This window comes from Vombatus ursinus, unplaced genomic scaffold, assembly GCF_900497805.2.
Source record: "Vombatus ursinus unplaced genomic scaffold, bare-nosed wombat genome assembly UNPS02000580.1, whole genome shotgun sequence".
Taxonomy (NCBI): Eukaryota; Metazoa; Chordata; class Mammalia; order Diprotodontia; family Vombatidae; genus Vombatus; species Vombatus ursinus.
In genome coordinates, this window is record NW_020940358.1 from 31000115 (window position 1) to 31015555 (window position 15441).

General features: G+C 43.8%; 1 protein-coding gene across 2 annotated transcripts in view; it reads right to left on the reverse strand.

The window, feature by feature from the left end:
- The window catches only part of SCARA3 (scavenger receptor class A member 3), a 61697-nt gene that overhangs the window by 22175 nt on the left and 24081 nt on the right, over positions 1–15441 (reverse strand). The window contains exons 2-5 of one of the 2 annotated variants that reach the window (XM_027852379.1): positions 11957–12055; positions 10459–10578; positions 7519–7617; positions 343–1386 (exon numbers count right to left, since the gene is read on the reverse strand). In XM_027852379.1, the coding sequence (XP_027708180.1) occupies positions 343–1386; positions 7519–7617; positions 10459–10578; positions 11957–12055 (1362 nt within the window). The remainder of the gene's footprint in view (positions 1–342; positions 1387–7518; positions 7618–10458; positions 10579–11956; positions 12056–15441) is intronic. The other variant, XM_027852388.1, reaches the window with a different exon arrangement.

Genomic DNA, 15441 nt, shown 5'->3' on the forward strand with positions numbered 1-15441 from the left:
GACCCTGGGTGAGCCACTTATCTTCTGTATATCTCAGTTTCCTCATCTAAAAATTATGTATAAAAAAGCATCTACCTCCCAGGGTTGTTGTGAGAACAAACTGAGATAATATTTGTAAAGCTCTTAGCACAGTGCCTGGCATTCGGTAAGCACTTATTAAGTGCTTATTTCCTTTCTTCCTAAAGTGCTTTGTAAACCTTAACATACTACATATAAATACTTACAATAAATCATTAATATGATAATTACATTATTATTATTATCATTAATTGAATTGAGCTAGATTCAGTTCAGGCTGACTCATCCTTAGCAACCTATAAATTACACACAGAGAGCCCTCACCTCTTAGGATGGTGACGTTCTGGAGGATGGCTCCGTGCTGGACATCCACGGCCTTCATTTCCTCCATGACCATTGAGAGGTTCTGGATGTCAAAGTCCAGCCGGGCACGGAGCAGGCTGAAACGCTCCCTCAGCAAGTCCGTGGTGCTCAGCATGACGGAGACAGACTTATTGAGGTAGTAGAGCTCCTCAGCATGGGTGTGGAAGCCCAGCGTGCAGGAGAGCCGCACGTCGTCCAGGTACTTGAGCATACTGTGTACGTGGTTGTCTGTGGCATTGATGTTGGTGAAAATGGTGTTTATCTCGATCTCATGTGAAGCCATACGACCTTCCAGGGTCTCGAAACGCTCCATAGTCCGGTTCTGGGCATAGCGCGTATGGTACTGCAGGTCATGCATGTTCTCCTCGTGGTCATCCAGGAAGGATGAGACATTGTCCAGCTGCAGCTGCAGGCCCATCACCTGCAACACCAGGTCATGGATGCCCTCAGAATTTTGGTTGATGCGCTGGGAAGCGGTACTGAGGCTGGTCTGTATGCTCTTGGCCAGTTCCCCAGTTTTGGATGAGGTGGCCCGCAGGCCACCAAAGAGCCGGGTGTAGTTCTGCCACTCACTGACCATTTTCTGCAGGGTCAAGGTTTCTTCTTCCATCTTGCGCTGGATCATGTGGACCCAGTCTGAGGTCTGCCCCACTGTGAAGTTGATCTGCTGTACGGCTGCCCTAACATCATAGCAGTCCTGGGTCAGGCCCTTTAGTGAAAAGTCCAGTCCAGCCATGGCAGCCTGCCAGCCCCTCACCTGGGCCAGGAACTGCCCCAGAGTCTGGTTGACCTGGTGGATGGAGAAGGAGCAGCTGTCTACCACAGCCGTGATTTGGTTGCTGGCCGAGAAGAGCTGCTGATGGGTCTGGGACGTCTGATCCAACTGAATCTCCTGGACTAGAAGCATCTTCTGGATTTCCTCCAGCTCCTGCTGAAGTTTGTGGATCTCTTGTCCCAACTGCCCCGTGTCATGGCAGAAGGAGCAATTGCCCAGGGCTTTCTGATCTGTAGGAGAAGATGAGAAAATTGGTCATAGAACAGGGGCAGCTTCTGTAAACTGTTAGAGAAAGGAGCTGATTTTCCCATTCAGTCACTAACTTCTTTTTTAATTTAAATTTTTTTTTTTGGTGAGGCAGTTGGGGTTAAGTGGCTCGCCCACAATCACACAGCTAGTAAGTGTCAAGTGTCTGAGGTCAGATTTGAACTCAGGTCCTCCTGACTCCAAGGCCAGAGCTCTATCTACTATGCCACCTAGCTGCCCCTTTAAATTTTTAAAAGTTTGAGTCTCCTCATCTCACCCAGGCTGGAAATACAGTGGCAATTTAAACGCCTAATCTCACTGCTGACTGACATGAAAGCATTGACCAGCTGCCACCCCATCAGGCATCATTCATTCTTTCTTAATTTATTGTGCCAATATATGCACTGAGCTATGCTAGGCATTAACTAGGAGAAATACAAAGGTAAGAAAGTAGGAGATACCCTAACTTCTTTTTATAATTCCTACTCCAAAATCTCACTTAGAAAAGCTTCTCATTTGCCTGGAGTGTTTTCTTATAAATCAGAGTTTGGAAAAACTAAGCCTTTACTGCCCATTCCACCACAGGCCCACAGGCTTTTGCTCCCACAGATTTTCTGAACTATAAAACTATGATGATGGTGATGATAACTGATCCAAGAGCAACCTGGGCCTGGATAGGTGGGATTTTGTTTTCTCTTTGGCCCAGACCCATCTGGGCCATCTCCTGGCCATCTCCAGACTGCCCTTGTGTGTCTCTCTTAAGCTCTCTAGTACTTTGTTACTGTTGTCTTCCTCCATTAGAAATTAGAATTACCTCCATAAAAGCAGGGATTATTTTATTTGCTTGTATTTCTATTCTCAGTGCTTAGCATAGTACCTGGGCTGTAACAAGTGCTTAATAAATGTTCTCTCTCTCTGTTTGTCTGTCTACATACAGCTACAATCTATATCTACATCTATCTATCTTTTTTTTTTAAATGCTTTTTTTTGTTTGTTTGTTTTTTTTTTGGTCGAGGCAATTGGAGTTAAGTGAATTGCCCAGAGTTACACAGCTGGTAAGTGTTATATGTCTGAGGTTGCATTTGAACTCATGTCCTCTCAACTCCAAGGCCAGCGCTCTATCCACTGCACCACCTAGCTGCCCCATATGTCTATCTGTCTACTTACCTATCTACCTATCTACCTAAATAATATCTTATACTTCAAAAGATTTCAGATTCTTCTAATTTATTACTCTCTCCTTTGACATAAATTACCATTCCTCTATAGCTTCCTAGATGGTTGCTATAACCATCTCTTCCAAAAAAAGAAAGAAAAGAAAAGAAAAATCATTTTGTGGCCAACCTTCCGGTGATGAGAAATAGACTGATGCTCAGATGACTGGACACTTTCTAGATTTCCCTCCAGTTGTCCCATTCCCTGCCCTACCCCCACTACTGTGTACTTTGAAACAGCTATTTTATATTTACTTATCTTTGTACATGTTGTATCCCTCTAGTGTAGAAGTTCTTAATCTTTTTTGAGTCATGGACCTCTGTGACTGTCTTGTGAAGCCTATGGGCCCCTTCTCAGAATAATGCTTTTTAATGTGTAAAATAAGATGCATTGGATTACAAAGGAAGCCAATAGTGTTGAAATACAATTACCAAATACTTTAAAAAGCAAGATCTCAGACCTTCAGTCAAGAATCCCTACTCTTATGTAAACTCCCTGAGTGCAAGAACTACTTCCTTTTGTCTTCATATGTTCAGAACCTAGCACAATGCCTGGCACATAGTACATGCCCAATAAATACTTATTAGTTGTTGTTCAGTCTTTTCAGTTGTGTCTGACTCTTTGTGACCCCATTTTGGGTTTTCTTGGCAAGGATACTGGAGTAGTTTGCCATTTCCTCCTCCACCTCTTTTTGCAGATGAAGAAACTGAGGCAAAGAGAGTTAAGTGACTTACCCATGGTCACACATCTAATAAGTATCTGAGGCCAGATCTGAACTCACAAAGATGAGTCTTCTGACTCTAGGTCTAGCATTCTATCCACTGTGCCACCTACCTGCCCTGCTTATTAGTTGGTTGACGGGTTATCTGTGAACATATTCTATCCCTCTTGTTACTAGAGTCTAGTAGAACATTAGCTCCTTGAATGCAAGAAGTGTCTCACTCTGGTGCTTATGTCCCCTGAGCCTAGCACAATGGTGGCACATAGTAGATACTTAATGAAGGTTTGCTTATTGATTTGCTGATTGAATAGAGACTCAGTAGCCTTTGAGAATCTAGGGTCACTCCCTCACCACAGGGAAGAAGCAAGTATAAAACCTTTTGTGTGTGTAATATTAAATTTTTTTTGAAATGTTTTCATGTTTGTTATTGTCTTCTCTGATTTTTTTGTTAGTTCCTGGAGGCAAGTAGGACTGGTATTCACCTCATTTGATAGGTGGAGAACCTTAGACAAAAAAAAAAAATTAAATGACTTCATAGGTCTTTCCAAGACATGGTGGGATCAGAACCAGGACTGGAAAATGGCCCTGGAAGGACATACTTTCTAGCAGGAATGGGCCAACGTGACAGTCTGGTAAAGTCCATGGACCCCTTCTCAGCATAACGCTTGTCTCCAACATTCATAATTGAAGGAAATGCTAAATTTCAGAAAGAGATTAGGAAAGTAGAGATTTAATTCTTTTCTCCCATCTACATTCACAGATCCCTTGAGGGTCTTTGCAGCTCATCTTAAAAACCCTTGCTTTATAGAAAAGGAACTGAATAGGTAAAAGGTGGGATGTAAGCAGTAATATTGTACAGTTATCCCTCCCATATCACGAGGGTTAGGGGAGTGGGACCCCCTCCATCTGGAAAATCTGCATAAAATTTTTTGACTCTCCTTTCATACCAGAGAAGAAAGTCTGAATTATTATTAAAAGATAAAATGTGTTGATATTTTACAATATTCTACATATATTTTATGCATTTCTGAGTTTCTCAACCTTTTCTGGGTCACTTGCTGGCCTTCACGTGTTATCTGCGGCTTCCACAAAACTCCCCCACCCCCAAATTCTCGTTTAATTTCTTGTGTGATCCGCAATATAGTGAAACCATGGTGGAGAAAGTTATGATGTGGAAGGAATAACTGTATATCAGAAAGATGCACTTATGTGAGGAAATCTAGCAACCAGAGAGGAGAGACATGATGAAGACAACATTTGGGTAAAATTCACCAAAGACAGACACAGAAACAATATTCCATCAGACTATGACTCATAGACCACCCGTAGAGAAGAGAAATCGATTCATGGTCTGAGAAACAGATCAAAAGCATGGCACAAAGGCACGATATGGCAGTGATGCAAGGGAGGGGGGACTTCAATTTTCCAGACATCTATTGGAAGGTATCTGTCAAAAGCACAGCCGCTAATTACTCTTCATCTTGTTTTAGTGATAATTTCATCTTTTAAAAGGTAGAGGAACCTACAAAAGGAAATTCTATTCTGAACCTGATTTTCACCAGTAAGGAAGAACTTGATGTGGAGAAAAAATGATGACAACCCTGGGGGGAAATAACTGCTTTGTCTTAGAATGATAGAAAAGGGAGCTGTGAAAAATAGGTATTCTTAGATCTTGGGAGAGCAGATTTCAAAGGGTTCAAGGAAGGGATGAGTAGGAAAGATTCCATGAACTAAGATTCCATGGGGGAATGTCAGCCCAGAAAGGACAGGAAGCTCTCAAATCCTCACTCGAAGAGAAATAATTCTGAGGAAAAGGAGGAACTGTTAAAGAGATCAATGGAGTTTGACAGGAAACTGATCAACCAAGTTAGTTTTTTTTAAAAGGTATTGAGATGGAAGCAAGGGCAGGTAATAGAATACAAAATCGATGCAAGATTTTGTAAGAGCAGGGTCTAGGATGCTGAAGCTCAGATGTTCTAAGGCTGAGGGGGAAAACTAAGATTATCAAAAAGGTTTTGTTTTGCTTTTGTAACTTCCTGGGGGAAAAAAGAGTGGGAATGATATTGTTCATCCTTCATTTTCCAACAGGACCAATGACATCACAGATGATGTCTTGACTCATGTGTGAATTGAATTTAAGTAAGGCAGAGTTGCACAAAGTTGTCAGCCTCACTGTCTCTTCCAGAGTCAACTAAGTCCAGCGGCAAGAAAAAAGTCGGGACAACTGGTGACGGCTGGATGATACAAACATATGCAAGTGGGACAGTCTTTGGCCTCAAGGAACAGATATTCTAATGGAAGAAGAGGGATAGAAGGAAATGCATATGGGGGGTGGGTGGGAGGGCAGGAACCCCAGAGTAGCTAGGTCTGGAGATATCCAGGAAGTGATGTAAAGGCCTGAGACTGAGAAAGATAAGGCAAAAACCCCATCTATTAGATCCAAGGGTAGAGTCTGCAGTATGCTGGAGCCAGCTCTGCCAATTCTTAAGTTTTCAAAGTGGGTATTAAAACCTGAGAAATAGGAAATCACTACAAATCAGGCCTTGCTGCATTGTTTTGTTGATTGTCTAGACTCCTGAGAGCATATTAATAATGAAGATTAAACTTAAAAGAATGTGCATGCTTCCCTATCCCCGACTTTGGAGAGCCTGGGAAATGTTAATCACTTATAAGCAAATCCCTGGGCAGAGCCAAAGTTTCTGGTGGGGAGGAGGTGAGGACTGAGGCAGGAGTGGAGGAAGCAGGATTAGAGTGGACAGGATGATGCAGAGGAGTCCTGTTCAACTCTTAACACACCCCTGTTTTCTCTGCCGGAAAGAATGATGGTCTGGATAAGGTATGCATTCATACATGCTCAGGGGCTGCACCTCCTGCCCGTGGAACATGGTGGGCTTGTTAGGAGTCACGCCCAGACTCAAACTGGTCTCACCTGACTCCACTTCAGAGACGTGCTTGTTCCCCAGGAGCTGCCTCCTTCTCTGGAAGGCAAAGTAATCAGAGAAGGAGGAAATCCTAGAGATGAAAGGCACTCAGGAGGTCTCAGTATCTTGCAACATTAGTTACCGTTATTTCCTGCCCTTATTTCAAAGGTGGTGTGGTGCAGCGGATGGAGTGCTGCTTTTGGTGTCAGGGTGATCTGAATCCTTTCTCAGACACTCAGGAAAAAAGATTTAGAGCTGGAAGAAACTTTATAGATCATCTAGTCTAAATATCTCATTTTTCAGGTGGGGAAACTGAGGCCCAGAGAGCTGAAGTGACTTACTCAAGGCCAACCATATAAGCAGTGGAGCTGAGATCCAAACCCAGCTTCTCTAATTTCAAATCCAACCCTCTTTCCACCGTCTGCTGTGTGACCTTAGGCCTTCTCCAGGCATAGCAGCAGCAGCAGCAACAACAACAATAATAATGTAGCATAGCATTAAGATTAGAGAGTCTGGGTTCGAGTCTCACCACTGACACATACTGACAATGTGATCTTGGGCAATGTTACTTCTCAATGTTCCAGGCAACTCTTAGATTATAAATTGTAACAGGACTGGTCCATATAGCACCTACCTCACAGGGTTGTTGTACGTAGGGCTTCAGTGAAGCATTATATGTATGTATAACACTTTGCTGAGGCAGCTAGATGGTAGAGCATCTATCTAGATGATAGATAGGTGAGGCAGCCCAGTGATAGAGCTCTGAGTTTGGAGTCAGGCAGATCTGAGTTCAAATTTGGCCTTGGACATTTACTTGTTTTGTGACCCTGGACAAGTCACTTAACTTCCGTTTGCCTAGTAGGCAGCTAGATGGCTCAGTGAATAGAGTTCTGGATCTGGAGTCAGGAAGACCTGAGTTCAAATCCAGCCTAGATACTTACTAGCTGTGTGACCCTAGGCAAGTCATTTAACCTCTGTTTGCCTCACTAGAGAGGTAAATAGCAAGCCACTCCAGTATCTTTGCCATGGACAGAATTGCCGTGTAATGGTTCATGGGGTGCAGAAGCATCCAACGCAACTGAACAAAGCACTTTTTAAACCTTAAAGCCCTCTGTAAGGTCAGCAGTTATTATTTTACCCAGAATGGCTGATGTGAAACTGTGTAGTCTCCCAGTAGCTATGTATGTGACTTGGGAGCGCAAACCTGGCTCTCTCCTGGATGGCAGGGCAGCCGTAAGGAGGGGTGTAGATACACTCACCTAGCTCCTGGAGGTTTTCCTGCACAGAGACTATTTTCTTCTCATAGTTTGACTGGGTGATGGTGATGTCTTCTGAGAGAGAGTCAACCTTCTTAAACACTGTGGAAGAAACACAGGGGAGAACATGAGAGGCAAGGCCTTAGGGGAATTTGAATAGACAAAACAGAGCAATTGGGGGGAAGATGTAACAAGAGGAAATTGGATTAGGACCTCTCTGCCAGCCCTGCTGGCTCTGAAATTATATAATGGAAGAGCCTAAGAAATATCTGTTGCTTGATTGGGCACACAGTTAACTAGATGCTAATGAGTAAATGACTGTATTATAAAATCAGAGCTTGAGATTGGGAAGGGACATTTAGTGGTCATCCGGTACTGATTGTCATCTTACAGACGAAGGAGTTGAGATCTATCAGGGATGTAAAATGCCTTGTTTTGAATAACGAATGTAGTGAGTGGTATGGTAGATAGGGCACTGGATCTGGAGTCAGGGGAACCTTGGTTCAAATCCCACATCAGACACTTACTATCTATGCAACTGGACAAGTTACTTAACCTCTCTGGGGTTCAGTTTCTTCATCTGTAAAATGAGGAGATTGGACTCAGTGGTCTCCAAGGTCCTTTAGATCCTATGATAAGTGGGATAGTGGGGTGTGACTCCTGTGACTCCATTCTGTCTTGCTGACTCCTCTTTACCTCTAAATCCTATAACTTTATGATCAGGGAATGATGGAAAGGGACCCCCTTATTGTCCAGGGATACATTAAAATAATCTGGGATTCCCTGTGGCATGTAAGAGAATCTTCTATGGGCCCAGTGGACCCATAGACCATTAATTAACACCTGTCTACTGAGCATCAGCCTGGGCTTGAGGCTGACTATTGCTACTCAAAGCCAGAACCTCTAGGAAAGCAAGTAGAATCTAGGAGGGAAGAAGACTAACTTTATTCGAGTTTCAGTGGTGATCTGGGATTGATTTTCACCAGGGAATATTGTTTTTTTTAAAGGCAACCTAAGATAACATATCTAGACCTAGAAAGGACTTCCCAAGTCATTTTAGTCCAGTGGTGTCCAACTCAAATAGAAATGGATCCCTGCAGGCCCCATGTTGACTTAGAAAACCACATATTGACATTATCTGTGGTGGATTGAATGAAAAAATTTTTTTCTTTAAACATTTCTCAATGACAGTTTAATCTGGCTCAAGTTGCAATCAATGTGAAAATCAAACACAGTGTGAAATTGAAAAGGGGTAGGATAGGGAACTGACCTGTACTTTCACTGGTATAGGGAGAACTCAAGCATAGGAGGAAATTCCTGCTACCGATGCAGGTCAGCACCTTCCTGGTAGCAGGAAGGTGTGGAGCAGACCTGCACAAGTTGGCAGTATGTAGGGGCCAAAATTAAAATAGGCTGAACTTCTTTGGTCCGCAGACAGATTAGACTAGAGACAGACTGACAATGATTGGTTGCCACGGATCACGTAACAAACAGAAGAGTGCAAAGTGGCAACCCTACATTTTTTGTGGCCCAAAATCCTTTGGTGGGCCACAAGTGGTCTGAAGGCCTTATGTTGTGCAGGCCTGGTTTAGAGAGTTGTCTGGGGCCCTAAGAGGTTAAGTAACTTGACTAGGATCATGCAGTAAGTAGAGATCAGAGGCCTCTGAAAGCAGCTTTCTCTGCTCCCTATACCAAGCATAGGCCATACATACATAAAGAACTTTGAAAACTAAAAAGTCTGCTATTTCAGGGGAGTGTCAAGCCCACTTGAACTAGCTATTTTCAGAGTGAGTGCCACAAATTTGGGCATAATTTGTTGTTTTGCTGATATTTAGACTAAGAAAGTGGTGGAGAAAACATTATCATGCTGATTAATCTTAAAAGTGTGGTTGTTAAATATTTATCAGCATACCCTTTGTCTCTTATTTTTCTTTTCTTTTTTTTTTTTTGAAGGCAATTAGGGTTAAGTGACTTGACCAGGGTCATGTAATTAGTGAGCACCCCAGGCCAGATTTAAATTCAGGTTCTCCTGACTCCAGGGCCGGTGCTCTATGCACTGTACTACCTAGCTATCCCCTTCCCCCTCCTCTCACCCAGCTATTATTAAATCATATTTATAGCATAGCCAAAGCACTGGGAGGATTGGATGAAAACCTTTCCTTCTGCTTGCTACCTTCTGTGACCTCTGTGGTTGGAAAGGGAGCCTCAGGACCTGTGCTTACACGTTAAGTAGTGGATTGATTCCAGGCCCAGGCTGTTTTCTTGTCTTGGTCCTCTCAGGGTTTGGCCCCTGTGGGATACTCTGTCAGAACAGCTCAGATTGCCTGAATCCATCTCTAGGCTAGTCAGCTCCCCCCAGCCAGCTACAAGAGAGTTAGGTCATAAGGGACTAGTCTAACACCCCTACTTGGCTCCAGAGTGAGGCCCCAAAGTTACTTGCCCAAGCTAGTTATTGGCAGAGATGGACCAGAACCCAGGTCTCCTGACTCTTGTGTCCAGAGTTCTTTGCTCTATGTCATGTAACATGGTGACCCCTGTGTGGGTAGATTTGAGAGGGTCTATGAACTTGGATAGGAAAAAAATATATATCTTTATTTCAATATATTTGGTTTCCTTTGTAATCTTATGGATTTTATTTTATGCATTTAAAGACATTCTTCTGAGACAGGGCCCAAAGGCTTCATCAGGTTGCCAAACAGGTCCACGATACAAACAGGACTGAGAACCTCTGATTTATGTCCAAAAGGACACTGAGATTCTCCAGGTTAGAAAGTGGCAGGGATTGGAAACATGGGCCAGAAGACCCTGAGAAGTTCATAGGGATGAAGTGAACATCATAGGAAGTTATCAAGGCTCCATCCTCTGTAGTTTTGGCATGAGGAAAGTCATGCACGCTGGGGAAGGAGGGGTGTGCCTGTTGGGGGGAGGGTGGTCTCCACTCACCCAGTGAAGCCAGCACTGCCACAGCCACTAGCAGGAGGGCCAAGAAGAGGTACAGAATTCTCACGGATGTGTGCAGGGACAGGTTCTTCTGACAGCGGCTACAGCTGGGCCCTGCCGGGCCTGTGTGGGAAGAAGGGTAGGACTTTCTTAAAGGCTAGGTCTGACACTAGGGATAGAGGGCTCCCTCTGTGAACTTGGCCTTGACCTCCCTCAGGTGGCAGTTGTGCCACGGAAGAGAGGAGAGCCGAGCAGTTTTCTACTCCCTTTTCCAGGCTTCTCATCTGTTTTCTCCTGGTTCTAGAGGCCTTTGTAATGAGTGGGATTAACCTTATTAAGGCACCTCCTCTGTTTTTACCCCTTTCTCCCTTCCTTTGGGTATCTCTGTCTGTTATCTTTGAGCATGTGAGGTATATTTGAGGGGAAACCCACTATACTACGTCTAGAGAGTGGTATCATACTCAGATAGAAGCAGAGTCAGTAATCTGGACATCAGGATCCCCATGGGCCTCACATTGATTTCGTTTTAAAATGTATTATCTATGTTTTATTGTAGTTTTCTTTATTTTGTTAAATATTTCCCAATTATGTTTTCATCTGGTTCAGGCTGCACTCAGGATGTTTGATGTTTCTGGTCTAGGCTAACCTGAGGTTCCACGAAGGCTGCTTCCTGACAGAGGCAGGACCCACTCAGTTAATTCTTGGCTAATTGTTTTTAATTGAACCCTGCAGCTACAGTCACAAACCTCAGATCTTCTTTGGCAGCCCTCTCTAGCCTCACCTCTCTCCAAGATAGAGGAGGGACCTTGGTCCAGAGCTTGGAACTTTGCCAGAGACTGGGGAGATAGAAGGGGGAAATGGGAGAGAGGCTGGTTATGATCAGCCTCAGTGGTGGAGGTGGGTGAGGGAGAGGGGGAGTGCCTGATGTGGAGCAGGTAGAATACAGTAATATAACTTTGCCCCAAGCTTCAGGGTATTTAGGCACAACCTCAAAATCTGTTTCTTGGTCATCTCAGCCTCCAAATAACAGACCCCATCCATACCTGTTAAAATAGAAATTTTACCCCATGGTAATTTTTTTTTTACCAGATCAAGTGACTCTTCAATTGGGCCCTGAAGGATCTGTCATTTTGATGGGGGTGGGGTGAATCAGAAACATCCAAACTAGGGTTCCATGAGTGGGGGTGTGTGTGCATGGTTCTTAATATCCAGTGGGCAGCAAGAGGCTCTGGCAGAGGAAGGAGAGGGGCATTGAAAGGGAGGAAAGAGGGGACACTGAAAGAAAGGAAGTAGGCAAATTACAATCCTTGGTCTATTTCCAAACTGCTTTATTGATCCTGTCTGTCTGGGGCACTTCAGTGGGCAGTGAGATGGCTAGCAGATAACCTCGGCCTCCACTAGAGATACAGCCAGACTATTCTGCTGCTGCTTTGCTCTGGTTGAGAGTGTGAGGACCTAGCCACGTGGCTGTCCTGCCCACCAGACTGGGGAGGCCCCTTACCATTCTGGGTGCATGGGAATGCTGGCATTTCCTCCTCTTCTCCAACAGGTTCCTCTTCTGCTACACATAAGGCTTCTCCGTCGCCTCCAGTGGTCCTCACTGAGAAGGAGTTGGTGCCTGTCAGGACCCCACACCACCCCTCCAGCTGCTTCCTCCAACCCCTGACCCTGGTGCCTAGGGCTGCTCACTTTTCTCTGAATAGAACAGTGGTGATCTAAGAGAGAACTAGATGACTAAGGACTTGAGTTACAGGGGTTGGGATTTTTATGCAAACTTAACTTGCACGGGCCAATTTCTAAGCAAGGAAATGCTTTTGAAGAGATACAAAGAGCTATCTTACCACAAGTACTAAGCTAAGGTGTTTCTAGACCTGAATTCTAGTTCCACTCTGCCACTTACTACCTATATGATTTTAGGGGATACATGTCACCTCTTTTTCCTTAGTTTCCTCATCTGTAAAACAGAGTTAATAATACCCACAGTGTTACTCTATGATGTCATAGAATATCAGAGTTGGCAGGGAATTTAGAGATTGTTAAATCCATCCTAGGATCCTCTGAGTGTGGGGCAAGGTTCCTTATTTTGCAGATGAAAAAAATGAAGAGCTACAAAGAGGTAGTGATTTCTTCAAAGAGGGGACTGAAGGGAGAAATGGGAGAGAGGCTGACTAGGATCATATAGTAATCCAGTTTTCAAGGACAGGCTAGACGTTAGGTCTCCCAATTCTCAGCCTGAGCTTTTTCAATTTACTTAAATCCTTCAAACATTTTTAAAAAATTTTTTGGGGGGCAATTGGGGTTAAATGACTTGCCCGGGGTCACACAGCAAGTGTCAAGTGTTTGGTCTGAGGCTGGATTTGAACTCAGGTCCTCTTGACTTCAGGGCTGGTGCTCTATCCACTGCCCTTCTTCAAACATTTATTAAGCACTTACTATGTGCAAGGCATTGTACTAAATATTGGGGATACAAAATCGGAAAACAATCCTCGCCTCTGGCCTTAAGGAGATTGCAATCTAATAAGGGCAGATAGATATGTGACCAAAAAGGGTGGGGTGGGGTAGAAACTGTATATAAAGTGATTTTTAGGTTTTATAAAGGCTATCAGAGTGTATGCTGTTGAGGTGTTCTTGCTCTTGCCTCTTATCAAACAGGAGGTAGAAGCCAGGAAGAAGAAATGGAGTCATTGCCCTTCTTCCCATTCCCCTGAACAGGTCTGGAAGCAGGGTAGAAATCAGCTTCTAATGGAGGATGAGTGGGCCTGCTTGTGGGTGTCTATTCTATAGCTGGCCCCAACTGGGACTACATCCTGAACTAGATCCTAAGGCTTCAGAGAAGAAATAGTAGTGCCCAATCTGAGCCCCAAGGGGTAACAGAACAGTCTAGCCGGGGTCAGCTTGTAAATAGCCTTCCTAAAATATGGTGTCCAGGACTGAACGTGATTCTTCCTCTGGATGTGGCCAGACTAGGCAGAGTACAGAAGGACCACCACCTTCCTGGACACTCTGCTTCCAAGAATGTAGTTTAACATGGTGGTGGCCTCTCTGGTTGGCATATGTAAGTTGGGATAATGTGTGTGTGTGTGTGGGGAAAGATGTTCACTAGATGATCTCTCTAAGATCCATTCAAGGTTCAACATTTGATTTCTTTATAGAAATGGAAGTCTTTCCCAAAACTGTGGAGCAGGTCAATGTTAGAAGAAACGACTTTAGAATCCCCACCCATCTCTCATCTGTAAAATGAAAAGGTTGGAGTTGACGGCCTTAATTAAGGTCTCTTACAACTCTAAATCTATGAACCTAGGATCAGGTACTTTTATCTCTGAACCTCATGGTCCCTAAACTAGGGGACAATTAAGGACTTTTCTAGAACAAAAAGAGAAGAGGACTCAATACTTAGTCTCCCTCTACCCCAAATGCCTTATTTTAGGATGATGGACAGAACTGGAAGGGACCACAGAAGCCATTAGATCTGATCTTCTCATTTCATTTTTAAAGTTAATTTTATTTTTTTCCAAAGAGCAAAAATCTAATACCTCTCTTTCCTGCCTCCCTCTATAAAATCTATAGTAATGATAAGAATAGTTAGCATTTATACAGCACCTATTACATACCAAGCACTTTATAAATATCTCATTTAAGCCTCATAACAACCCGGGAGGTAGTTGCTATTGTTATCCCCATTTTACAGAAGAGGAAACTCAAGGCAAGGAGAGGTTAAATGACTTGCTGAGGGTCACACAACTAGTAAGTGTCTCAAGCTGATTTTAAACTCAGATCTTCATGGCGCCAGGCCCAGTACTCTATCCATTAATTGCCTCAAGCTACCTTGTACCCTTTATTTTACAGAATGAAGAAATTGAGGTAAAATGACTTAAATCCAGGTTTTACGTACCTAATAAATATCTGAGACATGATTGAGACAAAAGTCTCCCCCTCCCCTCAGGCCAGCATTTAATCTATTTTGTCATACCTCTTCTCTGAAAAGATTATGCAAATGTGATAAATCAGAAGGACTGGCCAGCAATGGCTTTAGAACATGGGACAACATCCATGCAGGTTTAGCTAGTCTGCTTCTGGAAATGTCCTCGGCAGAGCAGGCATAAATGTCTCATGTTACTGGTGGTGACAAAACAAGGAAATCCTTATCTTCGGAGCTGAACTGAGTGTGCGTACAAAAGGCTAGAAAAATCGAACTCTCCCTCTCCCATTGTTGTTCAGTCTTTGCAGTCCTGTCTGACTCTTTGGTCAACCTAGTTGGGGTCTTCTTGGTAAAGATACTGGAGTGGTTTGCCATTTCTTTCTCCAGCTCATTTTACAGATGAGTAACCTGAGGCAAACAGGGTTAAGTGACTTGCCCACGGTCACATAACTAGTAATATCTAAGGCCAGATTTGAACTCAGGAAGATGAGTCTTCCTGACTCCAGGCCTCACTCTTTATCCACTGTACCACCTAGCTGCCCAAAGAATTCTTGGATGGCAGTGGTGGGATTCAAATCCATGCCCCAGAAAAGACTGAAGCCTTAATCTAGAGCCTTAGAGCTCTCTGCCAAGCTACCACAGGTACTCGGTACTTTTACTCTCCCCCTTTTACTGATGAAGAGGTGCCTGACATGCCCAGTGTCACATGGCTAGTGAATGCCTGAGGTCAGATTCCAACTCAGTTCTTCCTGGCTACAAGTGCAGTGCTTAACATGTGCCTGGCTCTCTGATAGCTGCTTGGAAGACAAATACAGATGTAGTGGTAGCCCTGTCCTGAAGGAGCTTGTACACCATTGGATCCAATAAGGATCTGGCCTCCTTCTCAGGGGAATGAGGGAGATGGTAAATGATGATGGAAAGGAGGCTGAGCTGCTCAACTCTTACTTCCACTGCATTTTCTCTGTCAAAGAGGATGACCTTTCACTAGAAAGGTCAGAAACGATGGCTAGTAAGGAAGTATGTGTGTGTGTGTGTGTGTGTGTGTGTGTGTGTGTGTGTGTGTGTGT